The 21,001-nt window shown below is 38.0% G+C and overlaps 1 protein-coding gene across 4 annotated transcripts in view; it reads left to right on the forward strand.

The window, feature by feature from the left end:
• plppr5b (phospholipid phosphatase related 5b) overlaps window positions 1–21,001 on the forward strand; it is a 70,808-nt gene that overhangs the window by 972 nt on the left and 48,835 nt on the right. For all 4 annotated transcript variants that reach the window (XM_036585621.1, XM_036585645.1, XM_036585653.1 and 1 more), the window contains exon 2: window positions 6,196–6,260. In XM_036585621.1, the coding sequence (XP_036441514.1) occupies window positions 6,210–6,260 (51 nt within the window). In that variant the 5' untranslated portion in view covers window positions 6,196–6,209. The remainder of the gene's footprint in view (window positions 1–6,195; window positions 6,261–21,001) is intronic.

Raw genomic sequence — 21,001 nt, forward strand, 5'->3', positions numbered from 1 at the left:
AAATCTTATTTCACTGTTTTAATACTGTGTGTTTAATACTGTGTCATGTGCATTCAGATGTTAAAATACTTTGACCATTGAAGTTTGTGAAACATTTAAAACCTTTTGAAATTTTTTGATTGTACCTCACTCTGACATCAAAGAAGTGTAAGAAATGCAAAAACTGCCTTTTTAAGATTTCGTGAAAATGGTTACTTTATGTTTAATGTCAGTAGTTAAAGAACTGTATTCTTATCTGTCGGAGGTTAGCCTGTTATCTAGCCAGATAGCCTGCTGTAACCCAATCTAGCAGAGGGATCTTGTGTTTTGGTGTAACGGTGTCTTCAAGTCAGACAGTATTCTACGATCTTTAGTTTTCTCTTATATAAAAGAGCTGTGGAACCCTGCTGATGTGCTCATGTTCACATGCCAAGTCCTTTTAAATGACCTGAATGAATGTTGAATTCCTGTTTCAGCCACCCTGGCATGCATTATGACATTTTTGTTTCACTTTATTTTTAAGGCATTAAATGATTCCGACCCCAAAGTGTAGGCAAAAAAGACAAGGGGGATGTGTTAAAGGATGGAATTAAAATATAAACCTACAGTTGTTCAGTTAAGAGCTCATTAATGTTTCTATAAAAGTTGCTAAAGTTAATGTCCACAGATCATTGTGAGATGATAAGGAGTATATCACTTGGATTATTCTTTTTCACAGTCAATAATAATAATAATAATAATAATCGTTTTATATGTGCTTGATCCACATATAAAAATGTTACAGTAAAATTTTAAAGAATAAAAACCTTCTAGAACAAAATAAAGTAGCATTGCATAGAAGAATATGCGGAAAACATTGCAGATATAGGTAAGTACTGTTTTATTTTGAGCAGGCATTTTTTCGTCAGTGAGAAATGCCCAGCCCAGCGCCCCACACCCCCACCCCCCAACACAAACACGGGGAGGGGGTCGTTGTCACACGACAATACTAGACAAACTACTAGTTTACTGCAAAGCCCGTTCTCCTCTGACACAGGTTACTTTAAGCAACACATCTTCAGTAATAACAGCAACAGTGGCGGACACCACACAGCCACCACCCCCCCCCCACCACACAGCCCAAACTAAGCTGCATGGAGTCCCGGCCTGTCCACCATCCCGGCCAGCACAAGTGCCACAGGGTGCCCCCACCTAGGCAGCGGGCACCCACAGTCCTGTTTCAGGGCCGTTTCGTCAACACCGCTAGGTCATCATGTTGTTCGAGTGGCGGATCTACAAGCACCTATAGTGCTTTCCCCTGACACAGCTGCATTACGGTGGTGGCTGCTGTCCTGCCGTAAAGCCAGGCGACCACTTACATCTGCGCAGAGTACGGCTCCCTGGTGTCTTTCGCAGTTGAAAAGTGGCAAGTATCCCTTGCTGTATTCCTTTTGCTGGAATTCCACTGGGCTCTGCTGCTTAGTCTCAGTTCACTTTTTCCTTCGTCATCTTCCTTAGTCAACCAGTCTCACTCCTGGCTGGCTGGACCTGTTAGGATCGGTTCGCCTTTGAATTTGTTAACGCATTGCTTGACTTCTTCCAGCTCGTCTGACATATACTGCTCAAGAAATGCACTTGCCCAGCGCTCCCCCGACACAAAACATGGGGAGGTGTCAAGCAGGAGGACACAACAATTGAGGGAAGACATTTATAACAACTTGTTACCCTGTATGTTCATTTTTATGTACTTTGCTGCTACAAAACATGAGTGCCTTCACAGAGCACTGGTTTAGGATCAGTACTCAATATTGACCTATACCATGAGTTTAGATATCGATGTTGGATTACTGCATTTCTAATAAATATTAATACATATTAGTATATTTTTGTATTATAATCCCATTTCCAAAAAAGTTGGTATGTTGTGCAAAGTGTAAATAAAAAAGAGAAGGCAATGATACGCAAATCATATAAACCTTATATTTATCTGAAAATAATACATAGACAACATATTAAACATTGAAACTGAGAAATTGCATTATGCCCATATGCCAATTTTGAATTTGATGCCAGCAACACGTTCCAAAAAATGTTGGGACAGGGGCATGTTTACCACTGTGTTGCATCACCTCTTCTTTTAAGAACACTCCTGTAAGTGTTTGGGAACTGAGGAAAGCAGTTGCTGTAGTTTTGAAAGTGAAATGTTTTCCCATTCTTGTTTGATGTATAAATTCAGCTGCTCAACAGTTTGGGGTCTCCTTTACCGTATGATTCATTTTATAATGCGCCAGATGTTTTCAGTGGGTGACAGGTCTGGATTGCAGACAGGCCAGTTTAGCACCTGGACTCTTTTACTATGGAGCCATTTTGCTGTAATATGTGCAGAATGTGGTTTTGCGTTATCTTGCTGAAGTAAGCAAGGACTTCCATGAAAAAGACGTCGTCTGGATGGCAGCATATGGTGCTGAAACCTGTGTACTTTGTTAAAAGTGCCTTCTTGTCATGTGCACTAATGCACCTCCATACCGTCACGGATGCTGGCTTTTGAACTGTGCGCTGATAAAAATCCGGGTGGTCTTTAGCCTGGAGGATGCAGTGTCCATGATTTTCGAAAAGAATTTCAGATTTTTACAGGACACTTTTCCACTTCACCTCAGTCCATCTTAAATGAGCATCTCATGCAGAATGCAGTTTTTGAAAAGCATTCAATGGATCATAATGACATTCATATAATTTCAAACTGAAATCTGCTTAGGGGTGGGCTAAATACAGCTTTATGCACAGCTCCCAGCCTGTGGAGGAGTCAAGTCAAGTCAAGTCAAATTTATTTGTATAGCGCTTTTTACAACTGATGTTGTCACAAAGCAGCTTCACAGAAATCCATTAAGGACAAAGTTTTAACATGAAATGTAAATCCTCCAGGTGAGCAAGCCAGTGGTGACAGTGGCAAGGAAAAACTCCCTCAGAGCTGGGGAAGAAACCTTGGGAGGAACCAAGGCTCACAAGGGGGGACCCATCCTCCTCTGGTCAAACTACCTACAAAATTATTATACTACTAATATTAATAGTAGTAGTAGTAGTAGTAGTAATAGTTAGGAGTCCACTTCAGTGTAGGGTGGGCAGCTAGTCCAAGGCAGGTGGCGGTGACTGGGGCGTGGGCAACTGGTCTGAAGCGGGTAGCAGGAGAGCTCGACAAACAATCATCCATCAGTTTCCGGCCGGACAGGTGGGCAGTCGTTTACTCGGGAAAAAAAGTAGGGAGATGGAGTTAGTTTTGTTCTGTATGGGTGTATGTATAATCCTGCATTGAGAGGTTCTTGAGACTCCAGAGACACCAGCAGCTTCAAATACCTGTTTGCTGCTCAACAGTGGTGTTTTTATTGCTGCCCATTTAATACAGGCGTTTACAGACAATGGTTTTCCGAAGTATTTCTGACCCAATTTCTACTACAGAATTGTGACTGTTTTTAATGCAGTGCCGCCTGAAGATCATGGCCAGCCAATATTGGCTTTCAGCCTCGTCCCTTATGAATATAGATTTCTCTGGATTTTCTGAGTCTTTTAATATTATCTGCTGTTGAAATCCGCAAGTTTTTTTTCTATTTTGCATTGAGAAACACTATTCTTGAATCTGCTCTTGCAGTCTTTTGACAGAGTACCCAATCATGTGACTGACCTGTTGCCATCTAACCACCAGGTGTTTTTAGCATTATACAACTTCACCTGTCTTTTGTTGCCCTGTCCCAACTTTTTTGAAAGGTGTTGTTGCCATCAAATTCAGTGGGTAGGTCATTTTCAAAAAACAATGCGAAATCTCAGTTTCAACATTTGTCTTCATATCTGTTGTCTTTGTACTATTTTCAATGAAATATAGCATTTAAATGATTTGCACATGATTGCATTTTGTTTTTATTTACATTTTTCACAGCGTCCCATCTTTTTTGGAAGCAGGGTTGTATTACAATGATGTCATAATAATATTTTACTTACCTAATTTCAAAATACTTTTCCTAGAAAGAAAGGCAAAACATTGGGAAGAGAAAACCGTGTGGTTTAAATGACGTACTACTACATACACTACAGTTATAAATGATAGAAAAACAAAGAGGCCCATTGTACTAGGTATGTACTAGCCTGAACAAATGCGTTTTTATTCTGTATTTACAAACACTCCCTGAATTTGCAAACCACACAGTTCCATATACAAAAAGGATCTTCCACCAACTGAGTTGCATGCTGTCCTAAGGATTAGCATTAAGCCATTCAGTATGCCTCACCTGAGTGAAGTAGACTAGATGGTCTGTAATACTTCAAGAAATCAGCAAAATATGCTGGCGCTAGGCCAATAAGGCCTTTAAATGTTGTGAGAAGCACCTTGTAGTCAATGCACAGATTAAAGGGAAGCCGATGTAAATCAGGGTATTATGTTCCTACTTTTTTTTCCTGGTAGGCTGCCACACTCTATACTAACTGGAGTGTAGTTAAACAATCAGTAACGTTGCAGTGGACATATTAGAAATTATGAAAGCTGACAAATTTCTGAGTATGGTGTAGCGTTAGCATATGTGTTATTTTGTTTCTAAAGTGATAGGATTCCACTATGGGATGTAAATGAAAAAAACCTGCATTCAGAGTTGAAATAAGTCTTTGTTAGTCTTTGATTGCAATGAAAAAACACTTAGATGAAGAATAAATCCACCACCTTATTGAGCAGACCTCGTGAGCACTTGTTTTGTAGGTTTTCAAAGGAACATGAAGTTCCAAAGCTGCTCAGTAGTCAGTGCCTGAACTACAGGGACATCAGTTGCAAATACTTTATTTAAAGGTACCAGTCTCAGAAATCATGACAGCAAAAGCCAAGCGCAGGCAAGCTGCTTTAGCAGAAGAAAAAGTGGTTGCAAGTCAAGGCTTCCCAACAGAGATAAATGGACACATAAGAAGATAGTTGCTAAACTGCAAAAACAACAGCCTAAAAAAATACATCAGAACTGAAGCAGCACCTCAGTGCTGTCTCAACAGAAGCTGGATGTTGTGAGCTTCACAAAGCACATTTTGAGCAGACTTAGTGCCTAGCAGCAATTATTCTGTGTTATCAAAAGGATGAAGATGAACATTTGAAGATGATCTTAAAGCTCTGGTGCACCGAGAAAACTCTCCTTCATTTAATTGTACTGCTCCTGATGTTGCTGATGACAGTGTGGTTATCAAGGTTATTGTGTGGTGAGAAACCTTTGGTGAGGAAAAAGAAAAAATATGTTATCAAAAACTTGTTTTTCATCACTTATAATTGACATGTTGGGTGTCAAAATAAAGGTAAGAAAACTCCTAGAAATTTCAGAGAGAAAAAATATGCAAAAATCACTCTGAAGTGAAAGTCTGAGTGCTTTGCCATGTTCTTACTCAGCTGAAAGTGGAGCCTGAATATACTTGCAGGTAAAAGACTTTCTACATTTAAACTTGTTCATGGACCTAATAGTAAAGAGTAAATGTTTTAACAAATAGGATTAAAGTTTTCTTTGTTTAGTAGTGTGTAATGTGGTGGTGTGTGGTGTAGTGACTAATCAGGGGTACTGGTCCTTTTACAAAGACAAATTAGCATAGTTGTGGGCATTAACGTTTTACAATGATATAATTTGGTTCAATAAAAGCAATATATTGAAATGTATGGGAACACACCTGATAGGAAAGAATAAATTTGGCTTTTGAGATTTGTAAAGGTCTAAATGAAAATGTAGGGAGCAAAAATATGCTTTTTCTTTGTAAAAGTGCTTATTTTCAATAATACCCATGGAAAGTACAAATGTTCCAAAATAATAATAATAATATAAATAATAAAATAATACATAATAATAATGATAAAATAATACGTAAATAAAGTAACAAAGTACAGTTACTCAGGCATTTTCAGCCCCTGAGAAATGCACATGAAAATGCAGTATAAGCTGTTGAATACCTTCACAACATGTTTGAGTTTCTTGGAAAGGAGGCCATGTGGTAGACTTATGTTGCACAAATACATATTTCACATTAAAAAAAAACGCAATTTTCCAAGTTAGTGTGTGGTATTAAATATTACAAGCAAAACACAGTTTGCAAGGGGGATGGCAATGTAGCAAAATTTAGAAGGGTGACAGCAATGTAGAAAATCAGAACAGTCAAAGTGTGGTAACAGGCGCCATCTAGTGGTTGATGTTTGTAAACTTCTCAGTAAAAAAATAATGATTTTCTTTTTTTCAGGTGTCTAAGAAAAGATGCCACCTGAACGACATCGCCGTGAATTCTACACTTATTTTGGTGTGGAGGTAAGACACAGCAGCACAAGATTACCCTGGTAGCTGTTTGCTTTATTGTAGAAAATCACTGTCATTACTCAGTCATAACCTTGACAAGGACAGTAAACACAGACGTATTTAATTGCAAGACCTCCTTTGAAACATTTTTTGTAAATGAAATACATTTTGATCTTAAACTGTTCCATTCACAGGAGAAATACATTTCCTGTATTACAGAAAAACGGGAATTTGTGAAGATATCGCAGTAGATTAAACAGACTATGGCAGAAGTTATTGAAGACAGGATTTTCACCTGAAAGATGAGAGGGATGTTTAATCAGTGGGTCATTATCACAAAGAGCACTGCAATAATGTCATAATTGGCCTCATTTGAGCTAGGAGGCTCATCACCCTGGAATAAGTGTGAAATGATCTTCCTCCACTCCTTCCATTTGCAGAGAAAATTTAGCTCTACACATTAAAGAAGGTTAGAGTTTGCTTTATATCAAAATATTAAGAGCAATGAATTTGATTTGAGACTTGATATGTGTTATAATCTGTGGGTATAAGGGGTGGGTATTAGGGGGTATGAATTTTTATTGCATTGTCACATTTGGGTGCGTTTGTTCCAAATCTAATAACAAAGCATTGTGGACTGTCAAGCTGCTTTTGTGCTCGTGTGTTCAAAATACAAAGCCCCAGCATCTTTAAATATTGCTATATATTGGGTGGCTTATAGCCAGACTATTCAAAATGGAACCTGTATGAAGAACTTCTGTCTAGTCTGCCATATGATGTTTGCTTTGACAGTGATTTGACATTTTATATTATTTCACATAGTAGGAAACACAAAAATATACATGATTCTTCTTCACTCATACTAAAATTGCGCATATTTGCCAACATGTTTAGGGAACTGTTGCTGGTACTGAAGCATTATAACTGCTCTAAATGAAAACTGTAAATGCTATAAATGGATAGAGGTCTAACTTGAAATGCACATGAGGGTAGATGAAATAATGAAAACACTGCATGAAAAAAATCTCAACAAAACCTATACATCTATGGCAGGGCTTATATCCAAAGGCAGTGCCCAAGTCCACATAAACTGGTGTAAGGAGCACAAAACCCGAGCACTGGAAAAAAGTAAATTAATTTGATGAGTTTTCTTTTACCCCTTTCCTATGTCTCGCTACACTCTTTAGTACTAACACAGCATTCCTAGAAGAAGTAGTTCTGAAAGCAAACACTGACCATATTATTTATTAAGAAACTGCTATTTATATTTTGTAAGGCATGTCCATTTATTTTGTCCACCTTCAATTAAGTGAAATTTCTCTTTTAATCAGCATGACTTGTTAGTGTCACTTGGCAAAGTATTGGAAAAAAGCTCCAAACTGGCTTCATGATCACTCAGGTCTTGTCTCTCTAGACTCTCTTCATTTCTGTGGAGCAATGACGTTTCTTTCTAGATTAGTACGCAAGTATGTGTTATGCTGTTTGAGTTAAGGACATATTTGGTACATCCATTCTTGATGATAATAATAATAATAATAATAATAATAATTAAGTATAAATAAGTAAATAAATAAGTAAACAACAAAGTAATAATAAAAATATTAAAACACTGTTAAACACTGTTTAAGACGTTTATCATTCATATCATTCATATCATTCACTCCCAATTCCATGTGGTCCATATATCAAAATCGAGTAGCAAAAAAGGCCAGTTTTGAATTTACTGTGTTTGTCATATCACAAAAACTGACACATTTACATTTATGCACTTTTTTTAGCCTACTGCACTTTAGCCCTGGCCATTCAATTTGAAGTTACAAGGTAAATTTCAACCTGTTCTGGTTTCTGAACGAGGCACAATGCAGGGCAGCCAGTGCTCAGAACAGTGATCATTTACATATATCAGTCTTGAAGACACAACAACAGCTGGTTTAATTCTATGGGATAACGGGAAGTTGGAAGGTTGTTGTGTAAAAATGAATTACCACATAAATGTCATATGGGCCTGCATGAAAGAAAATACATGCAAAATGTAAAACGTGGGCATTTTAATATCATGTATCATACAGTGATACTATTCTGTAGATCATATAAACATTTTATTTCTGTGTATAGATGATACCACCTTACAGACCTGCACTGACTGAATAAATTCTGCTCTGGTGTTTGTGTGGAGAGGGTTGTGGTAGAGAGAAGCCCACGCAGTGGTGCAGTGCAGCTAGACTCAGGCTCAGTGAGTGGGCTGTCAGTGTCTGCAGAGGCCTAAATCAAGGACATGTCTTCCCAAGCTTACTCTATCATTCAAGCCTCTAAATTCAGCCTTAATGTTTAGGAACTACAGTACCGTCCTGGAATAGCTGGAATCTATTAAATTGTCTGCGTGGGCAGACAACAGAAATGTAAGCGTTGTTCTAGTTGTGCTTGACCTAGTTTTTAAAATGGATTCCATCAGTGTAAGGTATAGTAAGAGACTGAATGCTCCAATATAGTAGCCAAAAAGGTAAAAAGTCTCATTTCCTATGAGATCTATTTAGAAGAATTGATAAACGTTCCACATTTGGCAAAAATATGAACCGAAAAGCAATTTATGCTATCAATGAAATAGTTATATTTTGTGCAGCACGCTTCTTCTGCTGAATCATTACATGACCAGCTTTATAAGGTGTGTTCGCCATGGACCCCCCACCCCCTCCAGACACCAAAGATAGAGCTTTAAATCACTGTAGGGAAGACGCCTGGGCAAGACAGCCAAAGTCGGCCTTCTTTCATCATACACCGTATGCATCTCCATCGATTTAAGGGCTCCCCTGCTGCATGCAACATATTCACTCCATCTGTCAGCGGCACCTGTGAGCCATGGCCAGTCTCAGTGCTTTCGATCACTCTGCTCTCACTGCTCTCCTAATACTCCAAAGAGGAGAGGATTCACTGTATGAGCCATGAACTGATTTCTTATCATGCACCATTCTCTTCTCTGTGACTGGCACACATATACTACTTACATATTCCTTTCTTTCTCTCTCCTCCTTGCTTCCATATCTTTCCATAGCTGTCCTACAGAGGAAGGCTTTTTTTTAGGTTCATACATTTTCTTGGTAAATTGGGCTGTATTTCGGCATATGTCACAGGCCTCATGTGGTCTAGACTTGGAGAGACAGAGCCAGAGGCAGGGTCAATCATACTCCCCCACCCCTGGAGCAGATAGAGGTTAAATTCTGTGCTCAAAGGCACTTTTGGAAGTAGATGACTACTATTGTTGATGGCTACTAGGCTGAATCTGTGGCTACTTGCCTGCTGAAATTGCTGAGATTCATATCTCTGACTTTTCAGTTTTTTTGCCTGATGTTATTTGCTTTCACAATCAACCTAAATTCATTGCTGTATGTGATGAAAAAATGGTTGACAATGTTAGTAAATTCTGACATTGTACTGTACTGTCAGATTTTAGATATTATTGGTCTAAATTACTAATAATTATTGTTTTAGTGTTATTGCATTTATTTAAGATGTACTGTAACAAACAGGAAACATGTACAGAGTACTTCTGTTTGGACAAATCCAAAAATCTGTGTCATCACAAGCAGCAAAGGCAAAGACGAAAGGTAGGCGGAGTTAACATACCTATCCAGAAAACTGGCAAAAATAAACAAGGTAAACATACTACACACAAGAGAAATGCAAGCAATGTGCACAAAACTTTACAAACATCTGTGACAAATGGAACATGTAAATATACGAATCCTAATCAATCCAAAACAGGAGACAGTTTCTGAATCAGAATCAGGTACAGATCTGGTGATACAGTGTGGGGGCTGTACGCTGGAGCAGAAGCAGGACTGGAAGAGCTAATACATGAGCAAGTGGAGGACTCTATGACAAAGACATTCATAGGTATATATTATATTAGGAAAATTTGTATACGTAGAACAAATGTTTGATACTAGCATGTGTCTTTAATTGGTAGTGTAAAAATTAGGACAAAAAGGTTTATCATGGAAGCTGTTTTATTCTTCTGAGAGAACCTAATCACTATATTGAATAATAATGATTAGGGAATGCACAGATGGGAACTGTGGTTCGATGTCAATATCTGCTGTTTTTCATGTACATCTCTGCAGGGATGGATTACTGACCAGGGCCAGTGGGACCAGTTCCCAGGGACCTCCAGAGAACACAAAGACTCAAAAAGACTAGGGACAGTTAGCAGGAAATTTTTGCAGATCCTTATATGTCATGACTAAATTAATGCAATCTGTACATTTCTAATATACCTAAAATAATTCAAAGTCTGCATAACACCAAAAATGCTCATAAATATAACTGCAGAAAATAAGGAGCTACTTTACATTATTTGAGAATTAATCATTTTGCGTCAGTTTTTTTTTTTGTTCCATTTTTTTTTCCACCACTATTCAAAGTGCACATAGACAAATGTGAGCAGTTTATTAAAGGGCCCATATCGAACATTTTTCTTATGATTAATATTTTTACTAGAGGTCCACTTGACGTTGGTAAACTTTAACAGTGTAACACACTACATCAGTCTCAAGGGAAATCAAGTTTCCCATGAAATGGGACCTTTAAAGTTATTTTGCAGGTCTTTGTGAAAGTTTGGGGGTAGGAGTGCCTCCAAAGACACTTGTGCCCAGGGGCTTCATGAGCCCATGATCCATCCTTGCTGATGCTGATACCAATGTTGATACGTAACATTTATAAAATGGAGAAATTGGGACTATAGTATAAGCATTATAGATAAATATAATATTTGTTTGTATGTAGTTAAAGGAATAAAATGTGGATCTTTTTGTGCAGTAGCCCAGTGTCACCTAAGCATGCTGCTCTTCTTGAGTAACTAGATGGCCTAAGTAGCTATGTGTGCACAAAGTATATTAATTAGTTAAAAAGTTCATGCTATGTCAGTTTTAAGCGTCTGTTACTGTAAGTGGGGCAGAAGACTGTTAGAGGCGTCCCTTGTCTGCAGCAGTGCGGTTATCTCTGTCTAAAGGGAGCAGGGATGAGTGGCTGTGCTGAATGTGCTTTTGTTGTTAGCCTGTAATGAAATGCTTGGTCATCGCTCCCTCTTGGCCCAGGCTCATTAATCCGAGGAGCCGAGGTTGGCACAAGCCTGCTGGAATGAGACGGCTGTTTGCCATGCCAGAGCAATCAGCACTACACTGCCCTGTAAATATTTGCAATTAGCTGAGATGCCTGGTTCTGCTCTGCTGGGGGATGACCATTATAGACCAGCTTTGGGCCTAATACTTTTGAGCAAATATCGCTTCCCCTCAGAGAGGCATACAGACTCTCTAAAATTATGCCTCAGAGAACCTGCATATTGAATGTGATACCACTATATACTAGTATTATAGTGATATTTGTGACAAAATTCATTTGTGCAACAGCTGGATAGATAAGCCTGGTGTTTCCTGGTTGTAAATGAGACAGTGTTCTACATTATTCATAGGAAATGGTTTGTGGTGCACGCTCTTTTCTACCACCATAGCACTAAATATGAAGTACAATAATATTCTGCTTTATGGCAGATTATTATTCTACTTCATATTTAGTGCTGTGAGTAACTTGATAGCTTTTTTTCTGATAATCTTACCTGATAGCTTATCTTCTTTGGGGCCACCAGATGGCACTTTATTTGCACATAAAATCTGTAGTCTCCATTGCTGCAGTATTTAACTAGTAGGAATACTGTACAGCACCTTGGAAAAAGTGCTGAGGGATACATGATCTATACTGGTGTTATGCAAAAATACAGATTTTTATTCATAGCAGGATTAATAAATAACAAAAACACATAACAAAATTGTTTCCTTTCTGGAAATGTGATTTCTGTCTGGTTATCCATCTTGTGTGGAGTTTTGCATCAACAAGCAGGACAGTTTAAAACAGTCCAATCAAAACAAGCTGTGTCAGCATGAGTTAATTAACTTTATTAATGCAAACTTAAACATAATCTGATACTGTGATATATTTGGAAAGTCTTGTGATATTGAATTTTATCAGTATTTGCCAGCCCTACTGGGAAACTCGTGTCAGTAAAACTCAATGTTGCCAGGGTGAGGTTAGTGACAAGTATATCACTTGATTTCCACAATGACATCAAGTATCAGATCATATCAAATTTAATGCAGCATAAAGAATGTGTTTAGAACACTATATGAATATGGATCTAGATAAGTAGGTATTTGTGACATATCTCTTATCTTCACTCATCAACTGTTGATTATCCAGGCTAAGACCTAGTTAATACAGCCGTAGAATTGGGGTCATTTTGATGCATCACAGAAGACACATAACTGCATAGTACTGCAGTACAGCTGATGCCTTTCACACATGAAACTTGAAGTACCTGCTTTTTTTCTGTTCTAACCATTCGACTCTTGTATTTAAGGCCTATGTGGAGATACATTGTGCTTTGTATAATCCTTCGCCATCCAAAATGTAGGGCAGCATGTTCCGGACGTTTTTAAATTTAAATGCAAATTTGAAAATGCTAATTAAATTGTGAGTTTGCAATTGCATTTACCATGTGAATGTGCATTATTAAGGCATGATTCAAATTCAAAGGCAAAATATATGTATTTGCAATTGCATTTCTGTATATAATGTTAATGAAAATGTTAATATGGAAAATGTTAATATGGAAAAGCAAAGTCTTTTTGACATTTCATTTTCATTGTCTTAATGGTCTGACTGACTTTAAAAACGTAAAAACAATCGCCCATTTGCAATTGCATTTCCTCTTTGTCATGCTTCAGTTTTGCCCAAATTAAAATCTGTTTGCAACCCTGTGTGCAATTGCATTTTCACTGTCAGCAAGGCACTGCTGTCAATCAAACGCTGTGGGTGGGAGGTCGGGAGGGGCTTTTAGTGCGGGACATATTTTAAGAAGAAGTGACGAAAAAGAGGAACTTTGGTGGTACTGGAGCATTAGCAACCAATGCTAGTGACATTTTAACACTTCCCAAGCAGATCCTTCTGGAGGACCTGGATGGCCAGTGATGCATATTCTTATTAAGGAAATGCTGGGTTAACACAGTGTTTCCCAACCCTGGTCCTGGAGAAATTTAACAATAATATGATTTTGGTCAACTGGGCCCCCAGCTCGTTAACAGCCCCTGACTTTGTAATGGGTGTGTTAAAGCAAAGAATGCACGAAAATGTGCAGGGCATTGTTTCTCCAACAGTTCTGTGAGCCACAAAACAACAGCTCGGCTATTTGTAACAGGTGTGTAAGCAGGGAAAGCAATGAAATGTGCAGGGCAGTGTTAATCCAGCACCAGTATTCCTTTGACAGTTCTGCAAGCCTCTGCCCGAAGCTGGTCACAATGTCGCTAACATTGGTGCTTGCGCAGCCAGAAGCTCTTCTAGTCAATCAAGAATCACTTCCACACGGAACAACAGAAAATCGCTTTCAACAGAATTATCCTCCGCCTGTTTAGCATGTGTTAAAATGTCACTAGCAGTGGTTGCTGTTGCTAGCTTACAAGCATCTAGCTTTTTGCCAGTACCACCAAAGTTCAGACTTTTTCACACACCCTGCACTAAAAAGTCCCTCCTAACTTCCTGCCCAAAGCATTTGATTGACAGGAGTGCCATGCTGACAGTGAAAATACAAATGCAAGCAAGGTTCCATTAACATTTTAATTTTGACAGAGCTGAAGTGCATTGATGAGGAAATGCAGTTGTGATTGCGATTTGCGTTTTTTTTTCTGCAATTAATACATCAGTCAGACCATTAAGACAATTAAAATGAAATGTCTTTCATTGCTTTTTTTTCATATTAACATTTTCGAGCTGTTATACACAGAAATGCAAATACACATTTTGCATTTGAATTATGTCTTAAATAATGCACACTCACATGGGAAATGCAATTGTAAATACACAATTTAATTAGCATTTTCAAATGTGCCTTTGAATTTGTAAAAAAGTCTGGAATATGCTGCCATAAAAATGACTGTGCTCGGTAATATTGGTAATGTTAACGCTTTCAAGTAATATAAAATGAAATGCTGTTACAGGTAATTACATCATGCAACTTTCTCCTGATGTTGTAAGCTCTTATTGTTGCTGTCTCGCACTCAGTAAGTGTTGTTTGCTAGTTGGTATTTGTGTGCTTTGTTAATATAAAGTGTTTCTCCCAATTTGCAGTACATGTAAACAACACAAAACAGAATAGCACAGGCAGAATCAGTCCAGTACTAAAACTGGTATAGTATAACTCTAGTATATCTTGAAAATTCTTTGTATGAAAGTAAGTAGCACAGCAGAAATTTACGTTTGATTATATATTGCGTAGTCCTTCAATCAGCACGAACATTTAATACACCGCTGACACCACAGTAAAATTTTAGCATTCTGTCAGCGTGTGTCTGAGAACAACTTGTTTATTTGCTCATTACTGTACAGAAACATTCTGAATGCTCACCTAATGGTGGTTACTGCAGTTGCGCTCTGTGGATTCAGAGATTTGCATCTATCATCTTTCATTGTTTTTTATGTGTTTTATGTGTTCAAAAGGATGCTCAGACTCAGATCCGCTGACTTAGAATGTGTTTACATTTATGGTTTGATTTTAACTGGCGGAGGCTCATTAGAGGCTTGCTGGCAGCAGACAGAATTTAAAATGCAGTGGAAGGCTGCATTAATGATTTTGAACATGCTCATATGCTTTCCCACCATGTAAACATGAACTTCAGTTGAATCTCCTAAGAGCAGTGCAATGATTCCAAACTGAATGAAGTTTAATAATTCATGAGTGGAGGTGAAAACTCCAAACAGGATGCCAAATGATTGGAATTTGTTCAGCTTGAGGAAACAGCAGAGACAGCAGAAGTTTCTGCACATTCCTGCTTTGAAGCTTTGCTCCAAGAGTTAAGTGACCTTAAACAGCTGTTTTGCGCTGAAAACATTTACAATTTTGGAGCTCTACTTTATTTGGAGGTGTGGTCTTAAGGGTGGCAGGACGACTCTGTGGAAATACTCCTATTGTACACATAGTCTAGAGATAGTAATGCTCACATTTTTAACTCTCCAACTTTACGAACATCTCGGTTGTGATCAGAGATGGGGACTCGAATCAGCAAGTCATAGTTGAGTCGCATGATGACTGACTTGTGACTTGACTCAATACTTACGACTTATAAAATTGAGAAACAAAAAAAACATAAAACTGATTAAATAGGACTGCCAGCCTTAATGAATAGACCTAAAAGAATAAAACCTTTCATTTCTAACCTTATGTTTGTGACTTTGCTTGTACATTTTACTACAGTCATGCACGGTTATTACTGCAGTGCCGTTCTCCTGCAGCAGTGTCAGGTTTGATATGGCTTCAAATAACATGCCTCTCATTACAGGAAAATCTGCCATCTGACAGACAAAATGAAATGCTACATGCAGTAAATGCTGTGTTTAAAAGAAGGAGGCCAAACAACTTAACCCCTTAAATGGCCAAAAGTTATCAAAAGTTTTATTACACGCTTCTGTAACCAAAAATAGCCAGATTGCATTGAAGTCTCTATAGTGACTGAATCATAAGCATTAGTATGCAATAAGCCTGGGATTTTAGGGGGTTAAAGGGCCCATATCTTACATTTTTCTTGCATTTTAATTTTTTTTCCCTCGGGTGTTTGTGAGGTTTTATTTACTAAAACAGCCACAGTTCATTTTTACATGACTATATTCAGCCTCTCTTTATCATTTAGAATTAAACAGGCTGTCTTTTGAGATTGATATATGTAAATCACCTCTAACTGACTGTCCTGTATTTGTGTATCTCATTCTAAAAGCAGTCTGGGCTGAAACACTCCTAACTTCAGCCTGATTGGACAGGGACAAATTACTGCAGGCTAAATGGGCTGCTATATGTAAATGTGTTGGTTTTAATGACATCACAAAATGAATAAAATCAGAATGGGCTGTTCATGGTACGATTTTTTAATTTTAACAATGTTTACATACTAGGTTTAAATGCTATCATTAAAAAAAAAAGCTAGAAAAGCTAGGAAAACTGTAATATGAGCCCTTTAAAACTGTTGGCACAGTTTTAACACAGTTTTAGCACATAGTTTAAATAGCAAGTAGCAACAGAGTTACTTTTGTGCAATACAATGCCTGCAGCTGATAACGAGACGGACGTTTTCTACTAGACACTCAAAACTCGACACACCCTTACACTCCAGTGACATGAAACTCAGACTCGCATGAATTGACTTGAGAACATCTCTGGACATGGTGGCAAAGAAGATTTATTACCTAAGAGGTAGACCTTTCTGGAACATCCAAAATATGTCTATTGTACCTGCACCTTGGAGATAATAATGCCCACATTTTTACTCTTCAGCTTTTCGAACATCTCTGTCATGGCTCAGAGAATGACAGATAAAGGCTTCTGTAATCTAACGGAAGAGGAGGTTACTTTTTATGTTCCAGAAAGTTCTACCTCTTCTTTGTAATGAATAAATCGATGTGGGCTTCTGCTATTGTTTGTGACTCACAAATGACTTAAGAATGTAAAATGGATTGCTGAAGAAAAGAAAAAAGCAACACTGCATTACACACAGTATAATAGCACTACTTCAAGCGCCTTCTTACTTCATTAATCCTGAGTTACCCTTAGCTGTGTTTTGCCACAGTATGAAATATGCCCCACACAAATATCTTAATTAAGCTTGTCTTTTAGAAAAATAAAGCACATGATTAAAGCCATCAGTGGCACATCTCTTTTAAACAAAACCTAAGAATCTTTAAAAGAATCATGAGTAGGATTAATAAATGATGGAACAAGCAGATCATTGAGCGCAGCCAAACTTTTTCAGATAGAGGGAGCAGGCTTGTCTTTTTTTTATGATGCTTAAGAGAGTCTAATACAGTGCAATATGTGCTGGCTTTTGATGCAAGTCTCACTCATATCCGTCTCTAATACTTTGTAGGCATTTTTCACAAGAGTGCGGAGCTTCCTACTACTTGGACGAGTTATTAAGAGAAGATGTGTCCCTCAGAGAGGCCATCCAAATCTCGAGCCTGGAGGCTAATATACACTGTCTGAGCGGACTAGGCTTTAAATGAGTATCACAGCTGAAGTACCTCACTTCCCTCTGTCATCCCTCTAAACTAGATCCCTGGACTGAGCTTGTGTATCACTTTTACACAACAGTGAGCCGTAGTCAGAATGTTATGTCCATTATTCCCTCTGCTTGTGAAGTCCAGTGCTTGTATATAATCATCAGTTATGGATGCATAGCTTGCCAGTGACCAGTGACTTAAAGTTTACTTCTTGGAGCCTTGTTATTATCAGTTAAAACATACCAATTGAGCATTTTTTTTCAGCATTTTTATAAACAGAACTGTCTCAGAAATATGCGTGCCCAGCCTCATGTACAACCCCATTTCCAAAAAAGTTGGGACGCTGTGCAAAATGTAAATAAAAACAAAATTCAATGATGTGCAAATCATTTAAACCCTATATTGCATTGACAATAGTACAAAGACAACAAATCAAGTGTTAAAACTGAGGAATTTTATTGTTTTTTGGAAAATATATGCCCATTTTGAATTTGATGCCAACAACACGTTCCAAGAAAGTTGGGACAGGGGCATGTTTAACACTGTGTTTCATTACCTCTTCTTTTAACAACACTCTGTAAGCATTTGTGAACTGAGGAGACTAATTGCTGTAGTTTTGTAAAATTTCCCATTTTTGCTTGACATAGGATTTCAGCTGCTCAACAGTTTGGGGTCTTCTTTGTTGTATTTTTCATTTTATAATGTGCCAAATTTTTTCAGTGGTGACAGGTCTGGACTACAGGCAGGCCAGTTTAGCGCCTGAACTCTTTTAATACGGAGCAATGCTGTTGCAATACATGCAGAATGTGGTTTGACAGTGTCTTGCTAAAATAAGCAAGGCCTTCCATGAAAAAGACGTCGTCTGGATGGCAACATGTGTTGGCAAAACATGTATATATCGTCCAGCATTAATGGTGCCTTCACAGATGTGCCAGTCACCCCTGCCATGTGCACTAATGCACCCCTATACCATCATGAATACTGGCTCTTGAATTGTGCACTGATAACAAGCTGAGTGGTATTTAGCCCAAAGCACACAGTGTCCATGATTTCCGAAAAGAAATTCAAATGTTGATTCATCAGACCACAGGACACTTTTCCACTCCCCCTCAGTCCATTTTAAATGAGCTCGGGCCCAGAGAAGATGGCAGCATTTCTGGATCCTGTTTCTATATGCTTTCTTCTTTGCGTTTAAGAGTTTTAAATAGCATTTGTGGATGCAGCGCCAAACTGTTTTCATAGATAGTGTTTGTCAGAAGTGTTTCTGAGCCCATGCAGTGATTTCCTCTACAGAATCCTGTCTGTTTTTAATGCAGTGCCGCCTGAAGGGCCAAAGATCACGGCAAGCAAATACTGTTTTTTGGCCTTGTCCCTTGCATACAGAGATTTCTCCAGTTTCTCTTAATCTTCTGATGATATTATGTACTGTAGATGATGAAAAGCAAAGGTTTCTTGCTATTTTATGTTGAGAAACGATATTCTTGAATTGTGCAGTCTTTCAGAGTGGTGAACCCCTCCTCATCATTACTTCTGAAAGACCCAGCCTTTCTGGGATGCTCATTTTATGCCAATCAACCACCAGGTATTTTTTTTAAGCATTATATAACTTTACCAGCCTTTTGTTGCCCCTGTCCCAACTTTTTTGGAACATGTTGCTGGCGTCAAATTCAAAATGGGCCAAATATTTTTCAAAAAACAAAATTTCTCAACATTTGATTAGTTATCTTTGAAGCATTTTCAATGAAATACAGGGTTTAAATGATTTGCACATCATTGCATTTTTTATTTACATTTTTCACAGTGTCCCATCTTTTTCGGAAATGGGATTATAGAACAATAATGGCAGCGCTCAAGCTTTGCACGAATAGTGAGACACAAAGCTTAGGTAAACAAGCAGGGCTTTGCTTGAAGCGTTCAACATATTTGCATGTATTATTAATTAAAACGATAATGACCTAAGGGAGGGTCTTGATGAGCTTGATCTACTTTTTAATTATCTTCACGTCATTCACCAGGAAACATGCTTGCTTGCATGAGATACAAAGATATAAGCACGTTCAGTTTAACCTGGTTTCTTGCTCGTGTAGCACATTAGCATTATAGAAAAATTGATCCACAATCCTCCAATCCACAGTCTTTCATAGGTATCACTTAATCTTGACTCTTCCTAAAATGGTGTTGAATCAGACATGCAGAGTTGGTAGTTTCCTTCTTTTCTTATGGATTCCTGCTGTTCTTGCCTATATGGAACTAGAAAGGTTGTAATTCAACTCTTGTTTTGACTGCTTGCTTGAGATTTTTGTCTTAAATGGAGCCATTGTTCAGTTTTGAGGCATCAAAGGAGAATTCAACTGATTTTTCAAAACTTATGCATTAGTCACTGGTTAATATCTAAACAAAGTAATTCAGAGTGGTTTGATGTAAAATGCAAAGAAAATTACTAAGTCAGTATTGTTCACAGTGGTGGTCCTATAAAGTTATCACATGAAATGGTTATGAATACACTGCCTGATGCCTGGGGCATTGTTTAATAGTTTTGAGACAATGTTTTGGTCTAAAATGTCTTTTCTAAAAGCCATCAATGGCAGGGGGTTACATACAGGGGAGTTATAAGGCAAAATAGTCCCCAAAGAAAACATATTTTCTTCAGATTCAGCACCATTTAACCATTATCAACATTACACATAAAAGACAAAATTAAAAGACACCTGTTGGATCACTGGTAGTTTGGGTAGTAAATAAAATGACTATATGTAATAGTTGTAGACATTGCAACTATAAAGCCCTGTAAATAAAGTAAGTTTCTCTACAATAGCTGTAGAAGTGCTCCTATAGCAACAATATTAACATATTAATTGATTAATGTTGTTTTAGCACTAGGACAAATTGAAATCAAAGTGTAGAACCACCAGTCTTTTAACCTGCACCACAGAAAGCAGAGATTGATACAGAGTGCTACTGAAATGAGCTGTGTCACACCATGTGGACAGCTTTCCTCTCCCTGCCTCAGTACTTGCTAACCTGCATTTTCATTCCAAAAAAAAATTCAAATACTTTCATTCAGAAAAAAAGGAAAAAAGGAAATAAAATACAGGATCCCCTCAAATCTTCCTGAAGACAGGGCATGAATTTCTTATGAAGTGTGGCACACAAGATAAGCCACAGCAGCTTGAAGCTCACCCCTTTTAAGTTTCCCTCTGTTGTTTTGCCTTTTAATAAGTGCTGTTTATTTAGACATGGTGAGAGAGATGAAATGTGTACAGAAAGAGGACTGCCTTTAAAGAATCTCCAGCCATGATCTCTTTTAGCTGATGATTGCTTTCTTTTTTGATAGTTTTTTTCTGTTCTCTTGATATTCTGTAATTTTCAGCATTTCCATGGCAGGAAGATAGCTACTGTACTTGGTGGTTCTGTTGTGCTTCTTTTCATCTGTATATGGGTAGCTGAAGAGTCTGTGGTTACCTAATATAGGTCAATCTGTTCCTCTGGGTGTTTCTGCCTATTAAAAGTGTAAAGTAAGCTTTTTATGTTCGGTAATATTATGTATGATACTCAGTAAGAGCCTACATTAAAACTTTAGTAGCATAAATTACATACATACATACATCATCTAAACCGCTTATCCTTCTGGGTCGTGGTGGGGTGCTGGAGCCTATCCCAGCTGTCAT

The sequence above is a fragment of the Colossoma macropomum genome, unplaced genomic scaffold (genome assembly GCF_904425465.1).
Source record: "Colossoma macropomum unplaced genomic scaffold, Colossoma_macropomum, whole genome shotgun sequence".
Taxonomy (NCBI): domain Eukaryota; kingdom Metazoa; phylum Chordata; class Actinopteri; order Characiformes; family Serrasalmidae; genus Colossoma; species Colossoma macropomum.